At 45.0% G+C, this 22,054-nt stretch overlaps 1 protein-coding gene across 5 annotated transcripts in view; it reads right to left on the reverse strand.

Moving 5' to 3' along the window:
• LOC126293186 (F-box/LRR-repeat protein 7-like) overlaps positions 1–22,054 on the reverse strand; it is a 99,690-nt gene that overhangs the window by 8,969 nt on the left and 68,667 nt on the right. For all 5 annotated transcript variants that reach the window (XM_049986297.1, XM_049986298.1, XM_049986301.1 and 2 more), the window contains 2 exons: positions 18,468–18,647; positions 3,464–3,694 (listed from right to left, as the gene is read on the reverse strand). In XM_049986297.1, coding sequence (XP_049842254.1) covers positions 3,464–3,694; positions 18,468–18,647 — 411 coding nt within the window. The remainder of the gene's footprint in view (positions 1–3,463; positions 3,695–18,467; positions 18,648–22,054) is intronic.

Consider the following 22,054-nt stretch of genomic DNA (forward strand, 5'->3'; position numbering starts at 1 on the left):
ACACACACACACACACACACACACACACAAATGCAAACGCAACTTCGACATGTCTGCAGTTGCAGAGAACTGTGTAGTTTCAGTTATCCGAGACTGCAGACGTGTCTGCAAGTTACAATTGTGTGAATCTTTTTGTTGTGCCTATCGACTCAGCAATCTCCATTATATGGTGTGTAGCAACTTGTAATTTGTTACACATTGTTCCTTATAACATCACATGCCAATTACATTGATGAATTATTTGCTGCTGTTAGAAATGGGATGTCAAGGAAATAATTAGGATATTTGGAATTGAACAGGTTTGAAATTTTCAGACACACAAACAGACAATACTGTTCTACATAACGTTATGTAAGTGGTTCTGCATAAAGTAAGAGCAACAGTGCTTTATAAAGTTACATTAATGACTAGCTTGACATACTGGATACAAACATCAGCTGATCGGTTTACGCCGAACATGTAGTATTTCACTCCTCTGTAGCACAGTCCGTTTTGCAAATGTAGCATTTATTCTATTTTTTTTTTCATTCTTGCTTCTTTTGGCACTAATTAGGCACACTAGAGTAAGTACATCTCTGATGCCAATTCATTTAAATTTGTCACCAATGGAAGGAGGAAACCAAACGAGATTACCCAACCTTCTTATTCTTGTTACACTCAGATGTCACATTGTGTGTTCATAATTAAAGCATAATGATGTTTGCAACTAATAAGCCAGTGGTGGCTCCTATCCATTCACAATTATCCCACAAACAGTGCATGTTTTAATTCATTCTCCCTCTCTCTCTCTCTCTCTCTCTCTCTCTCTCTCTCTCTCTCTCTCTCTCTCTCTCTCTCTCTCTCTCCCCCCCTCCCACCAGTTTACTTTTGTTCTACATTTCTTTCATTGTGTTAACCGGTTTGTGGCTTACAAAGCTATCTTCAGACATTTACTGAGTATTGTCACCAAAGAAGTTACAATGTTTGCAAATGACACTGGAAGAGAAGTAACACTTCTAGACTGAAGCAGAAACATACAGTAACATCTTAGACAGTATGGTGGTAATGCAATGAAAAAGTAAAAAAAATTGAACAGTAAATAAATAACAATGGAGTAGACAGGAAAAACTTTTAACACAAAATGGGAACAGCGTGCCTACATAAGTTTTCATTAAAAACAAAACTAATAAAAGAAAAGAAAATTACTACTACTTGACAAGACTAGATCTGGAGATATAAAACACGAAGAGTGATACACAAACCAATTAAAGGAAGAAACAATTATCAATGTAACTACAGAATACATAAGGAACGTAAGCAATATCAATAAGATAAAGGGAAATAAATAAATGTATGAAAATGGAGGTGTTTGATGGAACATACAGTAAATGCAGTCTTTGAGAGTGTGGCTGTACTGCATTTTAACATTATATGGAATGTATAGACAACTTTGATAAACCAACAGAACTTACTTAATACAGGAAAATGGGAATATGTAGGAACAGACAGTGTGGGACGTAATGAACGACAGAGATGATTACATAACATTTAGAAGAGGGGAAGTGTTTAGCTGTATCTGGTCATTTCGGTTTAGATCTGTACTATGAGCAAGATGTTTGTTAATTTCCAGGGCTTCCAGCTGGCCTTTGTTTGCTGAGTGATAGAATATTCTGTTAACATGATAAAATATTAAGTTTTTGCTGGTGAACTTGACAATACCGCAAAATCAACCCACCAATAATTGTTGGCTTTTGTATGTTGTGATAATATTGGTTCTCTCGTTGTCCACTATAGCAGTTGTCCAGTGATGGCTGTCGTGGTGATTTTGCTGGCAATACCCAAAGAGAAGCAGTGGTCAAGAAGGGAGTTAGACATAGTTGTAGCCTATCTCTGATGTTATTCATCTGTACACTGAGCAAGCAGTAAAGGAAACAAAAGAAAAATTTGGTGTCAGAATTAAAGTCCAGGAAGAAGAAATAAAAACTTTGAGGTTTGCCGAAGACATTGTTAAATTTTGTCAGAGACAGCAAAAGGCTTCGAGGAGCAGCTGAATGTAAAGGACAGTGTCTTGAAAGAATGACAGAAGTTGAACATCAACAAGAGCAAAACAAGGATAATGGAATGAAGTCAAATTAAATCAGGTGATGCTGAGGGAATTATATTAGGAAATGCAACAGTTAAAGTAGCAGATGAGTTTTGCTATTTGGGTGATCAAACTAACTGATGATGGCCAAGGTACAGAAGATACGAAATGTAGACTGGCAATGGTAAGAAAAGCATTTCTGAAGAAGAGAAATTTGCTAACATCAAGTATAGATTTAAGTGTGAGGAAGTCTTTTCTGAAAGTATGGAGTGTAGCAATGTATGGAGGTGGAACATGGACGATAAATAGTTTAGACAAGAAGAAAATAGAAGCTTCTGAAATGCAATGCAACAGAAGAGTGCTGAAGATTATATAGGAAGATCACATAGCTAATAAGGAGGTAGTGAACAGAATTTGAGAGGAAAGAAATTTGTGGTAGAAACTGACTAGAAGAAGAGATCAGTTGATATGATACATTCTAAGACATTAGGAGAGCATCAGTTTAGTATTTGAAGGAAAGTTAGGGGTAAAAATCATAGAGGGAGATCAAGAGATAAATACAGTAAGCAGATTCAGAAGGATATAGGTTTCAGCAGACATATTTCACACGTTAACACATTTACGAAGTAATTTGATACATTGAAGTTTGATTCTTTAAAAAATGTAAAGTGTGGTGGTGAGTGTGGGGGGTGATGGTCACTGGATGTTTTCTAAATTGTTTATATAAATTAGCATCAGCAGGGACCACTTCTTTGGGGAACACCGAATATCATTTCTGTTCATGCAATGACGTCCTATCAATTACTATTGTGACCTTCCCAACAGATAATAGAATTACAGAACTGAGTCAATAACCCACAAGCACGCAATTTGATTAGAAGCCACTCATGAGAAACTGTATCGAGCATTACGGAATTGTAGAAATATGGAATCAACCTGAGATCCTGTCGATAGCGCGTGTTACTTCACTTGAACAAAGAGAGAGAGAGAGAGAGAGAGAGAGAGAGAGAGAGAGAGAGAGAGTCACAGAAACACAAGTACAATGACAAACAGCCAAGACTGCTATTGTACAGCATTTATTGTGATACTCGGTTCCAGCAATTTATGTTGCCATCTTCAGATCTTCTGCAGTACATTTCACTGACTCTCGATCAAATGCATATTATACCGTGTCACATATTCAGTAATCTAGATTGCCCCCTAACTTGACAATGTCAAGCATAGACAGTGAGACTGTTGTATTTCATATTTTCTGAATCAATTTTGCTAAAATTCAGTTCTTTTAAAATTCAATTTTTTAAGGTTTATGAGATAAGATGCCACCACGTTTCAATATAGGATTGTGCGCCAACTATACAAATTCATAGTGGAACAGAGAATAGACAGAGCCGTATCACCCACCTGAGCTTCAATAGCTTGCCAGGAAACTCACTGAATGGCACAGCTTCGATGTTGCTGCTCTGCAAGATATCGAGGAATTGCAGCTCCCCCATGTCCACAATGTCCCGGAGGCTCGGCAGTAGCTTTTTCAGGTCTCTCATGTGCTGAAGAACCAATGTGTGTAGAACTGGCACCTCTGCTATGTGAGCAATGGCAGTTCCACCCAGGCCGTTGCACCCAGAAAGCTCCAATCTGCATAACACACATGAAGATACAAAACAGATCTTTACATAATGAGATTTTCACTCTGCAGCGGAGTGTGCGCTGATATGAAACTTCCTGGCAGATTAAAACTGTGTGCCCGACCGAGACTCGAACTCGGGACCTTTGCCTTTCGCGGGCAAGTGCTCTACCAACTGAGCTACCGAAGCACGACTCACGTCCAGTACTCACAGCTTTACTTCTGCCTTCTTGGAAGGTAGGAGACGGATACTGGCAGAAGTAAAGCTGTGAGTACCGGACGTGAGTCGTGCTTCGGTAGCTCAGTTGGTAGAGCACTTGCCCGCGAAAGGCAAAGGTCCCGAGTTCGAGTCTCGGTCGGGCACACAGTTTTAATCTGCCAGGAAGTTTCAGATCTTTACATATTATAAGGGTCACTACTGTCCAGTTCAGAACAGTGGAATTCTCTAAACTCTGATAGGCAGACTGCACACCCTGTCAGATGGTACATACCTGATGGCTGGACTAGAGGAAAATAGTAGTAGTAGTAGTAGTAGTAGTAGTAGTAACAATTACAATGGGCGTTCAAAAAGTTTTGCAGAGTCATCTCTAATTTTTTATTTTTTGCAGGAGGAAAATGAAATTTTTTGTGAACAAACTTGGAACAATTAGCTATAAGATGGTATATAAAAGTATTTTCTTTTATTTACAGGTGAGCCATAATGAACTGTGAGGTAGATGTCAGGTTGCAACAACGGTTGGTGATGGAGTTCCTCTTCAAGACCGGCGATGACTCTGCCATGTCGATTCACGGGAAGTTGCTCCCTGTTTATGGGGAGGACACAGTAGATCGCAGCAGTGTAAAGTGGTGGTTGCAGAGGTTTAAAGAAGGTGATTTCTCTCTACTGGACAATCCACGATGCTTCAGACCATCAACAGCAGTGAGTGGTGTGAATAAGGAGACCATTGATCAAATCATACAAAATGACAGATGTGCGACAATGCGACAGCTTGCTGAAATGACTAGTTTGTCCTTGGGTAGTGTGGTATCACTGGTACAGTCGATAGGGTACAGAAAAATCTGTGCACATTGGGTGCCTAGATTATTGACAAGAGAAATGAAAACAATTAGGAAAGATGTGTGCAAAGGTCTCATGATGACCATTACTGGAGAGTGGAAAGTGTTTTTATGGCGCCCTTACCCAGAATGAAACATGATTGTTTTTGTCCGAACCTAAGAGGAAAACTCAATCAATGGAGTGGCATCATTCGGGTTCCCCTCGGAAGAAGAAACAAAGACTTTCACGAACAGCAGGCTGAAAGGTGATGGCCTCCTTCTTCTGGGATCAGTGTGGTGTCATTTTCATTGGCTTTTTGGAACCTGGCTCCACAGTTAGCCGGGACCATTACTGTTTCTCATTGGACAAGCTGCATCATGCCATCAAGACCCGCAGACCACAGCTTTAGGGTCAGCTCATCAGACTACACCATGACAATGGCAAACCTCATACAGCCCTTATGACGCAGGAGAAAATCAGGAAAATGGGTTGGAAAATTGTTCCTCATCCTCCCTACAGTTTGGACTTGGCTCCGTCTGACTTTTAGCTCTTTGGTCATCTGAAGGCCCACCTGCACGGTAAAACATTTGATAGTGAGAGATACCTTATTTCCTGTGTCACGTGATGGTGTAAAAGTCAATCCACAGAATTTTACCAAAGTGAATTTACATCATGGAAAGAACATTGGGCCAGATGCGTCACATCTGCTACATTCAGTAGGCCCAATGTATAGCTAAATTCTCCTCCCGCAAAAAATAAAGTTAGAGATAACTATGCAAAACTTTTTGAACGCCCTTTGTATTATTATTTTTATAATAATTATTATTATTATTTGCTAGGCAGGTTTGTGATGAAATTAGAAGCTCATTTTATAGTGAACACAATTAACAACTTGATCAAACAACACAACTTACCTACACTAATGTTACACATATGATTTACAGGGCTTGGATTTTATTAATTACTAGTAGTAAGTCATCTGCAGCTCGTGGTCTTGTGGTAGTGTTCTCACTTACCGCACACAGGGTCCCAGGTTTGATTCCCGGTGGGGTCAGGGATTTTTCCTGCCTTGAGATGACTTCATCATCTTCATCATCATCATCCTCATCCATCTCCTTTACAGTTGGAGGAAGGCAATGGCAAACCACCTCCACTAGGACCTTGCCTAGTACAGCAGTGCACCTACGCTCGTCTTGAGTATGGGACATCATCATCATCATCATCAGTAGTAAGTCATTCATACTAACTACACATGTGTTCCTATCACATGCACCTGTGAATTGTGTTTTCATCTAAGTGTCATTAATTCAATACTGCACTGAGGTGACAAAAGTCATGGGGTATTTCCTAATGTAATATCAGACCAACTTTTACCAAGTGAGTTGATGGAGTGGTTCGTACACTGGACTCGCATTCTGGAGGACGACAGTTCAAACCCGCACCCAGCCATCCCAATTTAGGTTTTCTGTGATCCCCCTAAATCGCTCCAGGCAAATGATGGAACATTTCCTTCTAAATGGCATGGCCAACTACCTTCCCCATCTTTCCCTAACCCGACAGGACCGACGCCACCGCTGTTTGGTCCCCTCCCCCAAATCAATCAACCAGTCAACCACCTTTTGCCCAGCATAGTGCAGCAGCACATTGTGGCATGGACTCAAGTCACTGGAAGTCCGCAGCAGAAACACTGAGCTATGCTCCCTCTATAGTCATCCATATTTGCAAAAGTGTTGCCGGTGCACGATGATGTGCACGAACTGACCTCTCAATTGTGTCTCATAAATGTTTGACAGGATTTGTGTCGGGTGATCTCAATGGCCGAACCATTCACTCAAATTGCCCAAAATGTTCTTCAAACTGTTCTATAACCACTGTGGCCCAGCGCACTGTCATCCGCATAAATTCCACTGTCATTTGGGAATGTGAAGTCCACGAATGGCTGCAACGGTCTCCAAGTAGCTGAACATAACCTTTTCCAGTCAATCTACATCTACATGATTACTCTGCTATTCACAATAAAGTGCCTGGCAGAGGGTTCAATGAACCACCTTCACGCTGTCTCTCTACCGTTCCACTCTCAAACGGCACAGGAAAAATGAGCACTTAAATTTTTCCGGGCAAGCCCTGATTTCTCTTATTTTATCATGATGATCATTTCTACTTATGTAGGTGGGTGCCAAAGGATGTTTTTGCAATCGGCGGAGAAAAGTGGTGATTCAAAATTTCGTGAGAAGACCCCGTTGCAACGAAAAACGCCTTTGTTTTAATGATTGCCACTCCAATTCACGCATCATGTCTGTGACACCATCTGCCCAATTTCGCGACAATACAAAACGAGCCACCCTTCTTTGTACTTTTTTGATGTCATTTATCAGTCCCATCTGATTCAGATCCCACATCACACAGTAGTACTCCAGAATAGGGCAGACAAGCGTAGTGTAAGCAGTCTCTGTTGCACCTTCTAAGTGTTCTGCCAATGAATTGCAGTCTTTGGTTTGCTCTACCCACAATATTATCCGTGTGTTCATTCCAATTTAGGTTATTTGTAATTTAAATCCGTAAGTATTTAGTTCAATTTACAGCCCTCAGATTTGTGCGACTTATTGCATAGTCGAAATTTAGCTGATTTCTTTTAATACTCACGTGAATAACTTCACACTTTTTTTTATTCTGGGTCAAGTGCCACTTTTCGCAGCACACAGATATCTTATCTAAACCATTCTGCAAGTCGTTTTGATCATAAACGTTTTACTCACTTGATGAATACTTCAGAGAAAAGTAGTCTTTGTATGTATTTCTATTTACTGTTGTTTGTTTATGTTCTTTTTGTTCCTATTTGTAACCATATACTTACTGTGACAAATAAGCTTTTGCAATGTGATAAACTTTGCATAATGTATTATTCCTACGACTTTATTTTAGTTCATTATTATTTTTGCAAGTCTTATGTAATTTATGTCTAGTTCTGCTCTTGTAAACTAATTGATACCATGGTCTGTGAACATATATTACTCAAGTCGTTCTACATCCTAGCATCATACGCACAACAGGATCTATGGAATTTGTAGATAAATAAATAAAATAAATAAATCATCTGATGACTTAACAAGATGGTAAATGACAGCATCATCTGCAAACAATCTAAGACAGCTACTCAGATTGTCTCCTATGTCGTTAATATAGATCAGGAACAATAGAGGGCCTATGACACTTCCTTGGGGAACGCCGGATATTACTTCTGTTTTACTCGAAAGAACGGTTCAGCTGGATCAGAGGACCAAGCCCATTTCAGCAACACATGATTATGGAGCCACCACTGGCTTGCACATTGCCTTTTTGAGAATTTGGATCCACAGCTTTTAAGGGTCTGTGCCACACTCAAACCCTGCCATCAGTTTTTACCAACTGAAATCGAGACTCATCTGACCGAGCCAGAGCTTTCCAGCTGTCCACACACTTGTGACAGTCATCCACTGCCTCAGTCCATTAATGCCAAATTTTGCCACATTGTCCTAATGGATACATTCATCATACGTCCCACATTGATTTCTGTGGTTACTTCACACTGTGTCTCACATTTGTTATCACTGACTGGACAGTGAGACACCTTTTACTTCAGGGCCCTATTTTAATCCGCTACACGCCTGTTTACAGCTGTCTCCTGATATATCTTCCCTTTTAGCAGATGACACGTGCTCAGCCGATCGCGTCCTCGAGTTTATCAGTGTCAGTGAGATGACATGTCATTTGAAGATTTTTTTTTTTTTTTGGCAAACCAACCATTCTACAATGGTAGTTTTCCAAGATTTCCTTCTGTTTTTAGTTTTCTTCCTTTTTGAGTTTTGCTCCCATTGCTGTTGATTTAACATTAGGTTTTTTACCCTCCCCTAAGCCACAGAATGGGCGCTTATGACCAGAGCAGTTTAGTGCCCTAATACTATTTTTAAAAAATTCTATGCAAATGTCACCGCCCTAAGTTGTTAAGTGAAGGCAATCACTTTAGTTATTTGAGAATACTACACACAGAGAGTTTTCAGAAAATCATAGTTGAAGAGATGGAGTGAAAATGTGCTGTAGGGAGACCTTCAGGGTTGTATTTGTAAAGTTTGGCGAGTAGATAAAAGGTAGGAAGGGGGACAGAGTGTGTGTTGCTGGTGTGAGGAGCATTGGATTCAGGATGGAGCCAATGCCTTGATATTTTTTTTTTTGGGGGGGGGGGGGGGGGCACAAAACATCTAAGGTCATAATCACCCAGTAAGGAACCATAGAATGCTGAGACCACGGGGGTAAAAAACTGTTGGAAGGTACAGTACAAAAAGGAAGAAAAAACAAATCTAAACATCAAGACATTACGAAAGAGTATCTAAAAGACGCTGACAAGACACTAGGTAGAAATCAAATATCTTTTGTCATAGTACTTCTTTTTTTAAAAAAAACTTAAAATGCGAGCCACAGCTCGTACGTCATCTGCTAAAATGTCAGGAAATGTCTGACCATTAATGGCTGCCTACAGAAAGGACAGCTGGGTGCAGGGTCACCACTCAACAAGTGGTGCTGAATAAAGCAGCAGTGCCCTATTCGCAACCAAGCTAACATTACTTCCTCAGGGCGAGACAGACGGGAGGAAGTCAATCAGGCGGTTGAGAGAGGTTCCACTTCTCTGAGTTAGTTCCCGTGAAGGGAGCACCAATGGTCATGCCAAAGTGGCGTGATACACCGCTAGAGAACAGAGTAAGAGGTCGGCCGATCGAGATGGACTGTGGCCTTGGCTGCAGCATCAGCAGCGTCATTCCCAGGCACTCCAACATGGCCAGGAACACACATGGACATCACTTGGGATCCCCAGGAACAAATGGAGGCAGTCCTGGATCCGTCAAACGATGGGGTGGACTGGATCAGGATCATCCAGACTCTGAAGGGCACTGAGGCAGTCAGAGCAGACCACACAGCGAGTGAAATGGTGGTTGGTTGGTTGGGTGTGGGATTGAAGGGACCAGACTGCTAAGGTCATCGGTCCCTTGTTCCACGATAAAATCACACGAAATAAAAACTGTCAGTCGTTAAAAACGGAGAACTGAGAGAAGGGACGACACAATACAAGAAAGGCAGACAAAGACCAGACAAACGGAACTAAAATCGCACCGAGTGTGAAGGTGGTTGGCCGACCATGAAAATAAGGAAAAGCCAACCACCAAATGACATTAAAACCCACAGTTTAAAACCACAGGCCAAAGGCCCAAGTCAATACAGGAAATAAAAGGACAAACTCTCAAATCATACGATAAAAACCCCCTGCCCGAATAAAACTCAACACGAGGTCCGCCATAGCATCGTCATCACATAAAAGGGCAGGGAGGGTATCAGGCAGCGCAAACGTCTGCCTGAGTCCTGTTAAAAGCGGGCAGTCCACCATAAATGTGGACCACCGTCAGAGCTGCCCCGCAGCGACATAGCGGTGGGTCCTCCCGGCGCAACAAATGGCCGTGCGTCAGCCACGTGTGGCCAACGCGCAGCCGGCAGAGGACGACAGAGTCCTTCCGAGAGCGCCACACACGGGTCGTCTCCTTCACCGCCCGAAGTTTGTTGGGCGTGGGCAGGGTGCGCCACTCGTCACCCCAGGCACCAAGCACTTTCTGGTGCAAAAGCGACAGGAGATCACACTCCATAAGGCCGAGTTCCAGAGCCGGTGAACTCACTGCCTGTTTAGCCAGCGTGTCAACCCGCTCATTGCCCGGGATGCCGACATGACCTGGGGTCCAAACAAAGACCACGGAGCGGCCGCAACGGGCAAGAGCATGGAGCGACTCGTGGATGGCCATCACCAGACGGGAACGAGGAAAGCACTGGTCAAGAGCTCGTAAACCACTCAGGGAGTCACTACAGATGACAAAGGACTCACCTGAGCGGGAGCGGATATACTCTAGGGCGCGATAGATGGCAACCAACTCGGCAGTGTATACACTGTTACCGGGTGCCAGCGACCGTTGCTCACAATGATCCTCTAGAGTAAGAGCGTAACCAGTGCGACCAGAGACCATCGAACCGTCGGTATAGGTCACGGCAGATCCGGGAAACTCGGCAAGGAGAGCAACAAAGCGGCGGCGGAGGGCCGGAGGAGGGACCGAGTCTTTCGGACCCTGTGCCAAATCCAGCCGAATGCATGGTCGGCGCACACACCAAGGGGGCAGACGGAGATTGGCCCGGAAAACAGGCGGGAGAGGAAAAAACTCAATCCCACACAGTAGAGCCCGGATGCGAACCGCGATCGTACACCCTGACCGGGGCCGCCTGTCTGGAAGATGGACGAGCGAGTGCGGGAACAGGAGACGGTAGTTGGGATGCCCTGGCAAGCTACAAACGTGGGCAGCATAAGCGGCCAGAAGTCGGTCGCGCCGGATCCGCAATGGAGGAACACCAGCCTCCACAAGTAAGCTGTGAACAGGGCTTGTTCGAAATGCTCCTGTGGCGAGTCGGATCCCGCAGTGATGGATGGGATCCAGCAATTGCAACGCTGATGGCGACGCCGAACCATAAGCCACACACCCATAATCAAGGCGGGACTGGATCAGCGCTTGATACAGCCGGAGAAGGGTGGACCGATCGGCACCCCATCCGGTGTGGCTAAGGCAACGGAGAGCGTTTAAATGCCACCAGCATGTTTGTTTAAGCTGCCTAATATGAGGCAGCCAAGTCAGCCGGGCATCAAATACCAGTCCCAAGAACCGATGCGTCTCTACCACAGCAAGAGGTTCACCGTCAAGGTAAAGGCGTGGCTCAGGGTGAACCGTGCGACGCCGGCAGAAATGCACAACGCAGGTCTTAGCGGCCGAAAACTGGAAGCCGTGCGCTACAGCCCACGACTGCGCCTTGCGGATAGCGCCCTGCAACTGGCGCTCAGCAACTGCAATGCCAGCGGAGCTGTAGTAGAGGCAGAAATCGTCTGCATACAACGAAGCTGCGACGGACGATCCCACCGCCTCAGCGAGCCCATTGATCGCAATTAAAAACAGGGAGACACTGAGGACAGACCCCTGTGGGACCCCGTTCTCCTGGACCCGGGAGGAACTATGGGACGCAGCAACTTGCACGCGGAAGGAACGAGACGACAGAAAATTCTGAATAAAAATCGGGAGCGGGCCCCTAAGACCCCACCCATGAAGTGTGGCCAGGATGTGATATCGCCAAGTCGTATCGTACGCCTTCCGCATGTCGAAGAAGACGGCAACCAGATGTTGGCGGCGTGCAAAGGCTGTACGGACGGCAGACTCTAGGGAGACCAGATTATCGACGGCAGAGCGGCCTTTGCGGAACCCACCCTGAGACGGAGCCAGAAGGCCTCGAGACTCGAGGAGCCAACTCAACCTCCGGCTCACCATACGTTCTAGCAACTTGCAAAGAACGTTGGTGAGGCTTATGGGGCGGTAGCTGTCCACCTCCAGCGGGTTCTTGCCAGGTTTCAACACGGGGAGGACGATGCTTTCTCGCCATTGAGACGGGAACACACCCTCAACCCAGATGCGGTTGAAAACATCTAGGAGGCATCGCTTGCAATTCACAGAGAGGTGTTTCAGCATCTGGCTGTGGATGCGGTCTGGCCCAGGAGCCGTATCAGGGCAAGCAGATAGGGCACTCTGGAATTCCCAGTCGCTGAAAGGAGCATTGTACGACTCCGCGTGGCGCGTGTGAAAGGAAAGCCTCCAACTTTCCAACCGCTCTTTCCGGGAGCGGAAGGCCAGTGGGTAATTCGTAGATGCGGAACACTGAGCAAAATGCGCTGCTAACCGGTCCGCAATCGTGTCGGAGTCAGTACACACCACTCCATTCAGCGAAAGCCCAGGGACAGAGACAGGCGGCCGATAGCCATGGAGTCGCCTAATCTTAGCCCAAACCTGCGATGCAGAGGTACGGACGCCAATGGTGGAAACATACCGTTCCCAGCACTCCTGCTTCCGTTGGCGAATAAGGCGTCGGGCACGGGCACGGAGCTGTTTAAAAACGATGAGGTTCTCCAAGGACGGGTGCCGCTTATGGCGTTGAAGAGCCCGCCGGCGATCTCTAATCGCCTCTGCGATCTCGGGCGCCCACCAAGGCACAGTCCTCCTCCGAGGGGACCCGGATGAACAAGGAATCGCAGATGCCGCCGCAGAAACGATGCCGGTGGTGACCGACTGAACCACCGCATCAATGGTGTCAGGGGAAGGAGGTGCGATAGTGGCGAGAGAGGAGAACAAGCCCCAATCAGCCTTATTCAGAGCCCATCTGGAGGGGCGTTCAGAAGAGTGACGCTGTGGTAGTGACAGAAAGATGGGGAAATGGTCACTACCATATAAGTCGTCATGGACACTCCAGTGGATGGATGGTGAAAGTCCGGGGCTGCAGATAGAAAGGTCGATGGCCGAAAATGTGCCATGGACGACGCTGAAATGTGTCGGCTCTCCCGTGTTTAAGAGGCAGAGGTCAAGCTGCGAGAGAAGAGTCTCGACATCTCTACCCCGGCCAGTAATCGCGGCGCTACCCCACAGGGGGTTACGGGCGTTAAAGTCGCCAAGTAACACAAAAGGAGGAGGCAGTTGTGCTATCAATGCAGCCAACACATGACGCGAGACATCACCATCTGGCGGAAGACACAAACTGCAGACAGTAATAGGCTGAGGCGTCCACATCCTTACAGCGACAGCCTCTAAAGGTGTGTGAAGAGGTACACATTCGCTGTAGACAGAGTTAAGGATGTAGACGCAGACTCCACCAGATACCCTCCCATAAGCTGCCCGGTTCTTGTAATAACCCCGATACCCACGTAGGGCAGGGGTCCGCATTGCCGGAAACCAAGTTTCCTGTAGGGCAATGCAGAGGAAAGGGTGACTGCTGATGAGTTGGCGAAGCTCAGCAAGGTGGTGGAAAAAAGCGCTGCAGTTCCACTGGAGTATTGCTTTGTCCATGTCCGAAAAAGGCGTGAAGGGGCCGAGGAGGCAGATCACGCCACTGGGTCACCTGCTGCCACCGATGGAGGACCAGTACAATCTGCTTCCATGGCGTCTGAGGGTCCGGCGAGATCCAGGTCCTCAGCGGACGCCCGGATCTCCACCTTATCCCCGGACGCAGAGCCTGTAGGGAGCAGTGGGGTGGATGCCACCGCGTGGTCCTTGGCCTTAGAGGTCTTCTTCTTCGTCTTGTCTCTCTGGTCCTTGGGTTTCATTGGCTGGGAGGGCTCCAGCGAGTCAGTCTCCGGGACGGAGGAGGAGCGGGAAGCCCTGCGATCAGCCGCTGGTCTGCTTTTCTTCCATTGGCTGACGTCACCCTTCCCAGAGGCGGAAACCTGGGAAGGAAGGGACCCAAGGGACCCTTTCCGTGCTATTCGAGCAGGGGAAGTTTGAGGCTTCCCCAGCTTAGAAGTGGGGACTGATGTCCCCGATGGTTGGGGGGTTGCTGCTCCTGAGGCAGGTAGTGCAGGAGCAGCAGGGAGTGAAGTGCCCCCCACCATCAAGGGGGCAAGTGTAGCATTCCGGCTCTGAGAGGTGGCAGTCTGAGGGAGAGCTAATGGGGCCATAACAGTAGTAGCCGCGGCGTAAGAGGCAGGCATTCGAACAGGATGGAGGCGTTCAAACTTCTGCCTGGCCTCAGTGTATGTCAGGCGGTCCAGGGTCTTATACTCCATGATTTTGCGCTCTTTCTGGTAGAGCCTGCAGTCCGGCGGCGAGCAAGGTGAGTAGTGCTCTCCGCAGTTTACACAGATGGGAGGCGGAGCACATGGAGTATCGGGATGTGATGGGCGTCCACAATCTCGACATGTGAGGCCGGAAGTACAGCGGGAAGACATATGCCCGAACTTCCAGCACTTAAAGCACCGCATCGGGGGAGGGATATATGGCTTGACGTCACAACGATAGACCATCACCTTGACCTTCTCAGGTAAAGTATCACCCTCGAAGGCCAAGATGAAGGCACCGGTGGCAACCTGCTTATCCCTTGGACCACGATGTACGCGCCGGACGAAGTGAACACCTCGCCGCTCTAAATTGGCGCGAAGCTCGTCATCGGACTCCAATAGAAGGTCCCGATGGAATATTATGCCCTGGACCATATTAAGACTCTTATGGGGCGTGATTGTAACCGGAACATCCCCCAGCTTGTTACAATCGAGTAACCGGCGGGACTGGGCGGAGGACGCCGATTTGATCAAAACCGAGCCCGAGCGCATTTTGGACAAGCCCTCCACCTCCCCGAACTTGTCCTCTAAGTGCTCGACGAAGAACTGAGGCTTCATGGATGTAAAGGATTCACCATCAGCTCTCGTACACACCAGGTAGCGGGGCGAGTATGGTTCGCTGGCATCCTTAGTCTTTCGTTCCTCCCATGGTGTAGCCAGGGAGGGGAACGATTTGGGGTCATATGTAGTTGCGTTGTATTGAGCCCTGGAACGCTTAGAGACTGCTGGCGGCTGGCCACCAGCAAGAGATGATGTACCACGCTTCATTGCGGGTCATCCGCCCTGATGCCACCTACTCCGACCAAGGGCCCTCCCCACGGGCGCCACCCAGCCTCAGCAACGACCACCTGGCAGGATGGCCATTGCCGGGAGTCCCAATGCCCCAAGGAGATAGGCATCTACTCCTTGGCATACGTGGGGAGTTAACGGCGCTGGCATCAGCAGAGCGATCCCTGTGTAGTCAGGGGGCTACAACCAACAGGGTACATGGCGGCCCCACCACAACGGACTGGCTACCGTTCTGGATTTCAGGTGATGTAGTCCAATATCGTCATTGGCGCATAAAGCGGCACAGCATAGCAGACTGCAAGAAACCGCACCCAAGAACAAATCCACGCCCAAGAGATGGTAGGTGAGCGGGACTGCTAAGCGATGACGACAAACCTGGCTAGAGATGGTAATGCTTGATGGACACATCGCTCCTTGTAAGGCGCCCTTCCCCAATCGGCTCGCTCTTCGGAAAATTTAGAAGGATGGAGGTCAAACCCGTTAGGGGACCATCTCACAAGGCCAAAACGTTTGAGACTCCTTTTAGTCGCCTCTTACGACAGGCAGGAATACCGTGGGCCTATTCTTACCCCCGAACCCACAGGGGGGGGGGGGGGTGAAATGGTGCCTCCAGACATTGTGAACAACTGGTAGAGGGCAAAAAGCTATGCGGTAAAAACTGTGCACCAGTTGAGAAGCTGGTATTGAAACTTATCAGCCCTGACAACAAAAGCACAGTCAACACCTTGGGCAGACTTGGAACCATCAGTGTACAAAAATAAGCTATCGGCAAGTTGTGAGCGAAGTTTGAGAAATTTGCAGCGATTTTTCAGCTCTGGAGTCAGCTCCTTCGGGAACGAGCTGAGGTCACAACGAACACAAACCTGTGTCTGAAGGTGAAGGGCTCTCTCCCATTCAGAAAGTGGCAGGAAGTGTGAACTGCAGATGCTGAAGCAGGTGACGAAAGCGGACACATGGAGGCTGCAGAGAAGAAACTTACATCTCGTACTGGTGGTCAAAAGAGCATACATAGCATACATAATGAGTAGGATGTCGCGCCGGTATGACAGTGGTAGTTCACCGGCTTCTGTGTAGAGACTCTCAACAGGGCTAGTATGGAAGGCACCAGTGGCGAGAAGTATCCCCAAATGGTGTATTGTATTTAGACACCGAAAGATAGAAGGCTGTGCAGAGGAGTAGACAATGCATCCATAATCCAACTTGGAGCAGACAAGAGATCGATAGAGCATTTTGCCAGCGAAAGGAAAAGGTCCCGAGTTCAAATCTCGCTCCAGCACACAGTTTTAATCTGCCAGGAAGTTTCATATCTGTGGACACTCCGCTGCAGAGTGAAAATCTCATTCTGGAAACATCCCCCAGGCTGTGGCTAAGCCATGTCTCCACAATATCCTTTCTTTCAGGAGTGCTAGTTCTGCAGGGTTCACAGGAGAGCTTCTGTAAAGTTTGGAAAGTAAGAGACAACGTACTGGCAGAAGTAAAGCTGTGGGGATGGGGCGTGATTCGTGCGCCAAATTGTGTGAAGTAAAGCTGTGGGGACGGGGCGTGATTCGTGTGCCAAATTGTGTGTGATTTAACAGAGAACAAATTCTTATCACCACCATCATCATCACTGTGAGCAGATTATTCTTGCGATACTCTACAGAAGGTGCCTTCCACAGCTGCTTCTGCCTCATTACTGCATTACTTTATTCTTTGCACATCTGTCAATGTTATCCTTCACTGCTCGGGTTTACAGAGTGCGGTTTGCAGAAGAATTGATGAATAAATGCGATAATGGAGGGACACGGGAAAGATATTGAGGCAAAAATTAAGTGTAGTGACTCATATGATTTTGATCACATATCAACAAATAAAAGGACAGAATTACAAGCTAGTATCTGCCTTTATGAAGTGAAATGAGTAGCACTGCTAACAGACACATGTAAAAGAAAGACAGAGAGACTTGCTAGCTTTTGGAACTAACAGTTCCTTTGTCAGAGATGGGATATGGGTAGGCTGGAAAAGGTTACAGAGGAAAGGCTGGCCTGTAAGACCCCACAAAGCAAGAGCTCTCGAGTACAAAAGGGAAGGTTTGCTCTATAGTGGAGGTGGTTGTGCTGATTATTATTCAATGTCTGTGTGGATGTATATAACGTTTTAGTGCCTTTCGTGTAAATTTTTATGATGCACAGTAGTTTTATTTCTTCAATAAAAAGGCACTTAAACACAAAGACACAGAGAACTTGCAATTAACATTGGTTATATGAAAAATTGTGTTGAATGGAGTAAAAAAGCAGTGTGTTGGCCAGCAGTGACAGAGGTGATAAAATGGATAGACTGAAGCATTCGGCTCCAACTTTGTCATGATCCTACTCCAATTAAGATTACACAGACAATGATTTAATTTACAGACTACCGTGTTGATAGCCACTACCCACAGTATCTCAGTAAGAACAGAACTGAGAAGCATTGTGTGAGAACTTTCTACTATACCCCTGATTTCACATTCAGCTGCACCATTCTGTTCTGATGTATGTGGCAAACTGATTTCATAGATAATAGCTGCCCTCTTGAAATGATTATGAAGTAGACCATTAACAAATACTGTTCGATTATCAATACTAGTAAATTTACGTCTACTGCTTAATGAATCAAAGTCTCTAAAATGTTATGAATATAATAGAGGGAAACATTCCACATGGGAAAAATATAACTAAAAATAAAGATGCTGTAACTTACCAAACGAAAGTGTTGGTATGTTGATAGGAGACAATAAAAAACACACACAAACACACACACAAATTTCGAGCTTTCGCAACCCAAAGTCAAAAGGATGTGGGTTTTAAGGGAGAGGGTAAAGAGTCATTCCAATCCCGGGAGGGGAAAGACATACCTTATACACTCGCTCGTGTGTGTGTGTGTGTGTGTGTGTGTGTGTGTGTGTGTGTGTGTGTGTGTGTGTGTGTGTGTGTGTGTGTGTACACCTGTCCTTTTTTCCCCCTAAGGGAAGTCTTTCCACCCCCGGGATTGGAATGACTCCTTACCCTCTCCCTTAAAACACACATCCTTTCGTCTTTCCCTCTCCTTCCCTCTTTCCTGATGAAGCAACCTTGGGTTGCGAAAGCTCAAAATTTGTATGTGTGTTTTTTATTATCTCCTATCAACATACCAATGCTATCGTTTGGTAAGTCACAGCATCTCTATTTTTAGATATATTTTTCTCTGAAATGTTACACGCACGCATTCAGGCATTCAGTGAATGATGATTACTCACATTTCTAAATGTTTCAGAAGGTAGATCTCGCCGAGTGCTTTGTCGGTAATAAGTGCTGACTTACTTAACCTCAGTTCACACAGATTAGGACAGCCCTGTGAAATGGTAAGCACTGTCTCATTCTGGAGGTTGGCGGCACCTTGCAACTGCAGCCGTCTGAGCTGTGTTAGACATCCGGGCCTGCAATTATAAAGAAGAACGGTATGTAACAGAGCTTTGGGCAAGAGTGTATAATTAAGTAAACAGATGTGCCGATGTAATCATTTATAGAAATCTAATTATTTAGATGCCAATCTGTCACTTGAGCTCCTACATTTTAATCATTGTGAAAATAGATGCATTTTACTCTTAAGACAGGTGGACATGAAGAATGAGAGTATTAACTGCATACTTTTACCAGCACAGATACATAACAGTACACATTTAGTTGTGCAAGTGTTCGTACATGAAGGTCTCCATCAGTGACCACAGAGATAACATACCACAGTTCCATAAAACATACAGTCCTTGTGCCACCATTCTTTACATCAACTAACAACAAGATCTTTCATTAGTATCTGAATTCAACACATTTGAATTTTAGTTTACATTCTCCAGTACTTTTTGATTATTTCTTCCATTTGAACAATTATGTCACTGTTAACACATCCAGCAGTCATTTCTGAGAGTGCAGTTTCACACACAGGAATGTACAAAATTGCAGAAATATTATAGCCATTTCCTTTCATGCAACACTTCCGAAGATTTCTCACATAATCCTCATCTTAAAACCAGCGTCACTATTTGTCAAGATAAAATTAGCAACAGTGTTACATTAGCACTTTACATATTATTTTCTTCAATTGGCCAACCACTTGTGATATTTCTGTAGCATATTACAATATGTACAAAAAACAATTCAACTGACAGCAATTAATTGTGGATTGTTCATTACTGAAATTGTTCCTTCTACGAAAACCAATTCGAGCTGCACTGTAACTCAGAAAAATCCTGCCACAATACATAATAAATTTCTTCACACTGAAATTGTAGGTATTCTGCAACCAAGTAGCAAGTACTTAAACCGAATATAATTTTGAAATATGTCATATTTCATCCCAGTTATATCGAAACACACATCTTAGACCATCAAGAGTACTGCAGATCAACTGGAACTCATTCATATATTATGATCATCATGCACAGAATGTGAACAATTATAATTCACGAAACATTGTCAGCAGGCAAAAAATTATTTGCAGTGTTGGATACAGCTACACCAGTTGTTGCATGAATATATGCCCATAGTGTAGAACACTTTTAAAAAATGACATCAAATAGTAAGTAATATAGGATTCTTACACAATCACAATCTAAATTAATCCTCTCCCTGGGCAAATGCATTTTATTTTTTATTTTTATTTATTTATTTTTAATCAGTTTTCTGAAGAGTAATGACCAATGTCCGCTTATCAGACACAGTTTTTCTGGTCTAGAAGAATTTTCTCTCTTTCCTTTTTATTTACCTTCTGCTACTTACCCGTCTGTTCCTGTTAGAGACCATTCTTCACCGGTGACAAGGAGAAGATAGCATCAGACGTTTTGGTCCTCCTCTTCCTTCTATCAACTGATGACAATTTTGGCAGAGGATGGAAGTCAGAAATGGGCACGTGCATTTGTACTCTTGTAACAATCTCTTCTAGAACTCCCAGAGGAGCTTCTGGCTAGATTTTATACGCCGGACCACTGTCTCAAATCATGTTGTTATCATTTATGATCTGAACTGCAGCCTCTTCTCTTGATGCTACATGAGGAGGAGTAAAATCCTCCGCCAAATAAAACTCAGCATCCTGTGGGCATATTCCTGTAATTTTTATGTTTCTTCTACCTTCTCCACTGTTGCTTTTGCCACGTCTGAATAAACTGCCGCAGTGGTGAGTTCAGCTTCCCAAAGTTCACAAGTTGACAGATGTACCGTTAAATCTGACCACACAACAGACAACTGCTGTCACATGGGCAAGGAATTAATACCACGTAGACTTAACGGCTAATGTGAGAAACTAAACTGCAATGACTGTTTGTTAATAACTGATTAACATTCTAAGTGACACTGGTTTCTAAGTTTGTAGGCTTGACATACAAGTGGACAAGTGAGTAATGGTATGAACATTTGCCAATGGCCTTCAAGGTACTCATCTTCAGAGCTTGTTTTGTGTGTAGCTAGCATTTGTTGCTTGTGCATTTACTGCAGTGAAATCTGCTGCTATAAATGAATAGTAAGTTCAGCTGACAGTAATATTACTACCTAAAAATTTTTAACGCTTTCAACATAACCACTGCTGTAAAATCCACTGTTACAAGTTTACAAACGTTTTGTTTAAACTCCTTTCACTCATTATACAACCATCTCAGTTATTTCCAACAACTTTCGTTTTATTTCCGTTTCCGTTTTTCCCATATAACCGATCATTTTTTAGCAGCTTCCCACAGGTTTAAACGTTATTATTTCTTCATCAAACAATTGTTAGCCTCATTCTCATAACCTGCCAGTACACAACCAGTCCTTTGAATACATTTACACACATATTTTTCGAGATTTTATTCGAAAAAGTTTTTCGAATTTTATTTTTTTAGAAAAATTTTTCGAAACTTTTTTCGAAAATTTTTTTTCGAAATTTTCTTGAATTCCTCCACCCTTTAACGTGATCTGGAGACAACATAACTACCTAACCTTTGCACCCATTGTTGTTCACCAACCTAAGTTCAACACAGGATCAACATAGCTCATCTCAAACCAACACTTCTTCGACTTTTTTCACACCTTTATCTCTCCCTATATAAATTTCTATTTACTTTCACTTTAACCTCATATTACCCTTTCCACCTTCTAATACCATGTCAACCTCACAACATCCCTACAACGACCCCATTAAATTTTATTTACATTCCCTCCGCAAATATGCCTTCACCCTAGCCAGATTACGCTCCCATATTTTATTTACTCAGGCTTGTCTGACATTTGGCATTACCCCCAAAGGCCTCACACTTAAAGTTCCCAACCCTGGCTGCAATCCTTCTTTCCATCAGTCCTTATACCAGTTCCAAACAACACCCGCCTAATCCTTCACCTATACATCGACTCGGCCAATGAACACACCCATCAACTCCTATCCCAAATCGAAGTCCTCAATCTTTCCTCTCCCACATCCACACCGGTTGTACATAGCATCCTCCTACAGGCCAACCGCAAATTAGAACAGCATGCCACCCTCCACCTCAAAAAACTATCCAATCTCCTGGTTTCCCACCTCTGGAAAGGCAACTCACTAACCCTCCACAACCTTTCCAACAAACCTCAACCTCCTCTCATTGCACACAGACCCAGTCTCTCCCATCTACTCAATCTCCCACTTCCAGCTCCACTCCCCCCAACACCTCAAAATTCTAGTCAACACAATCTGGAACCACAACACCCCAATTCAGTAGTTAACCTTTCCTCCAAACCCCTCTCCCAATCCGAAACCTCTGTCCTATACAAAGGCCTCACCTTCAGCCCCACTCCCAGGTTCAACCAAACTGCCCTTGTCAAAGATTTGCTGCCCTACACT

This window comes from Schistocerca gregaria, chromosome 10 (genome assembly GCF_023897955.1).
Source record: "Schistocerca gregaria isolate iqSchGreg1 chromosome 10, iqSchGreg1.2, whole genome shotgun sequence".
NCBI lineage: Eukaryota > Metazoa > Arthropoda > Insecta > Orthoptera > Acrididae > Schistocerca > Schistocerca gregaria.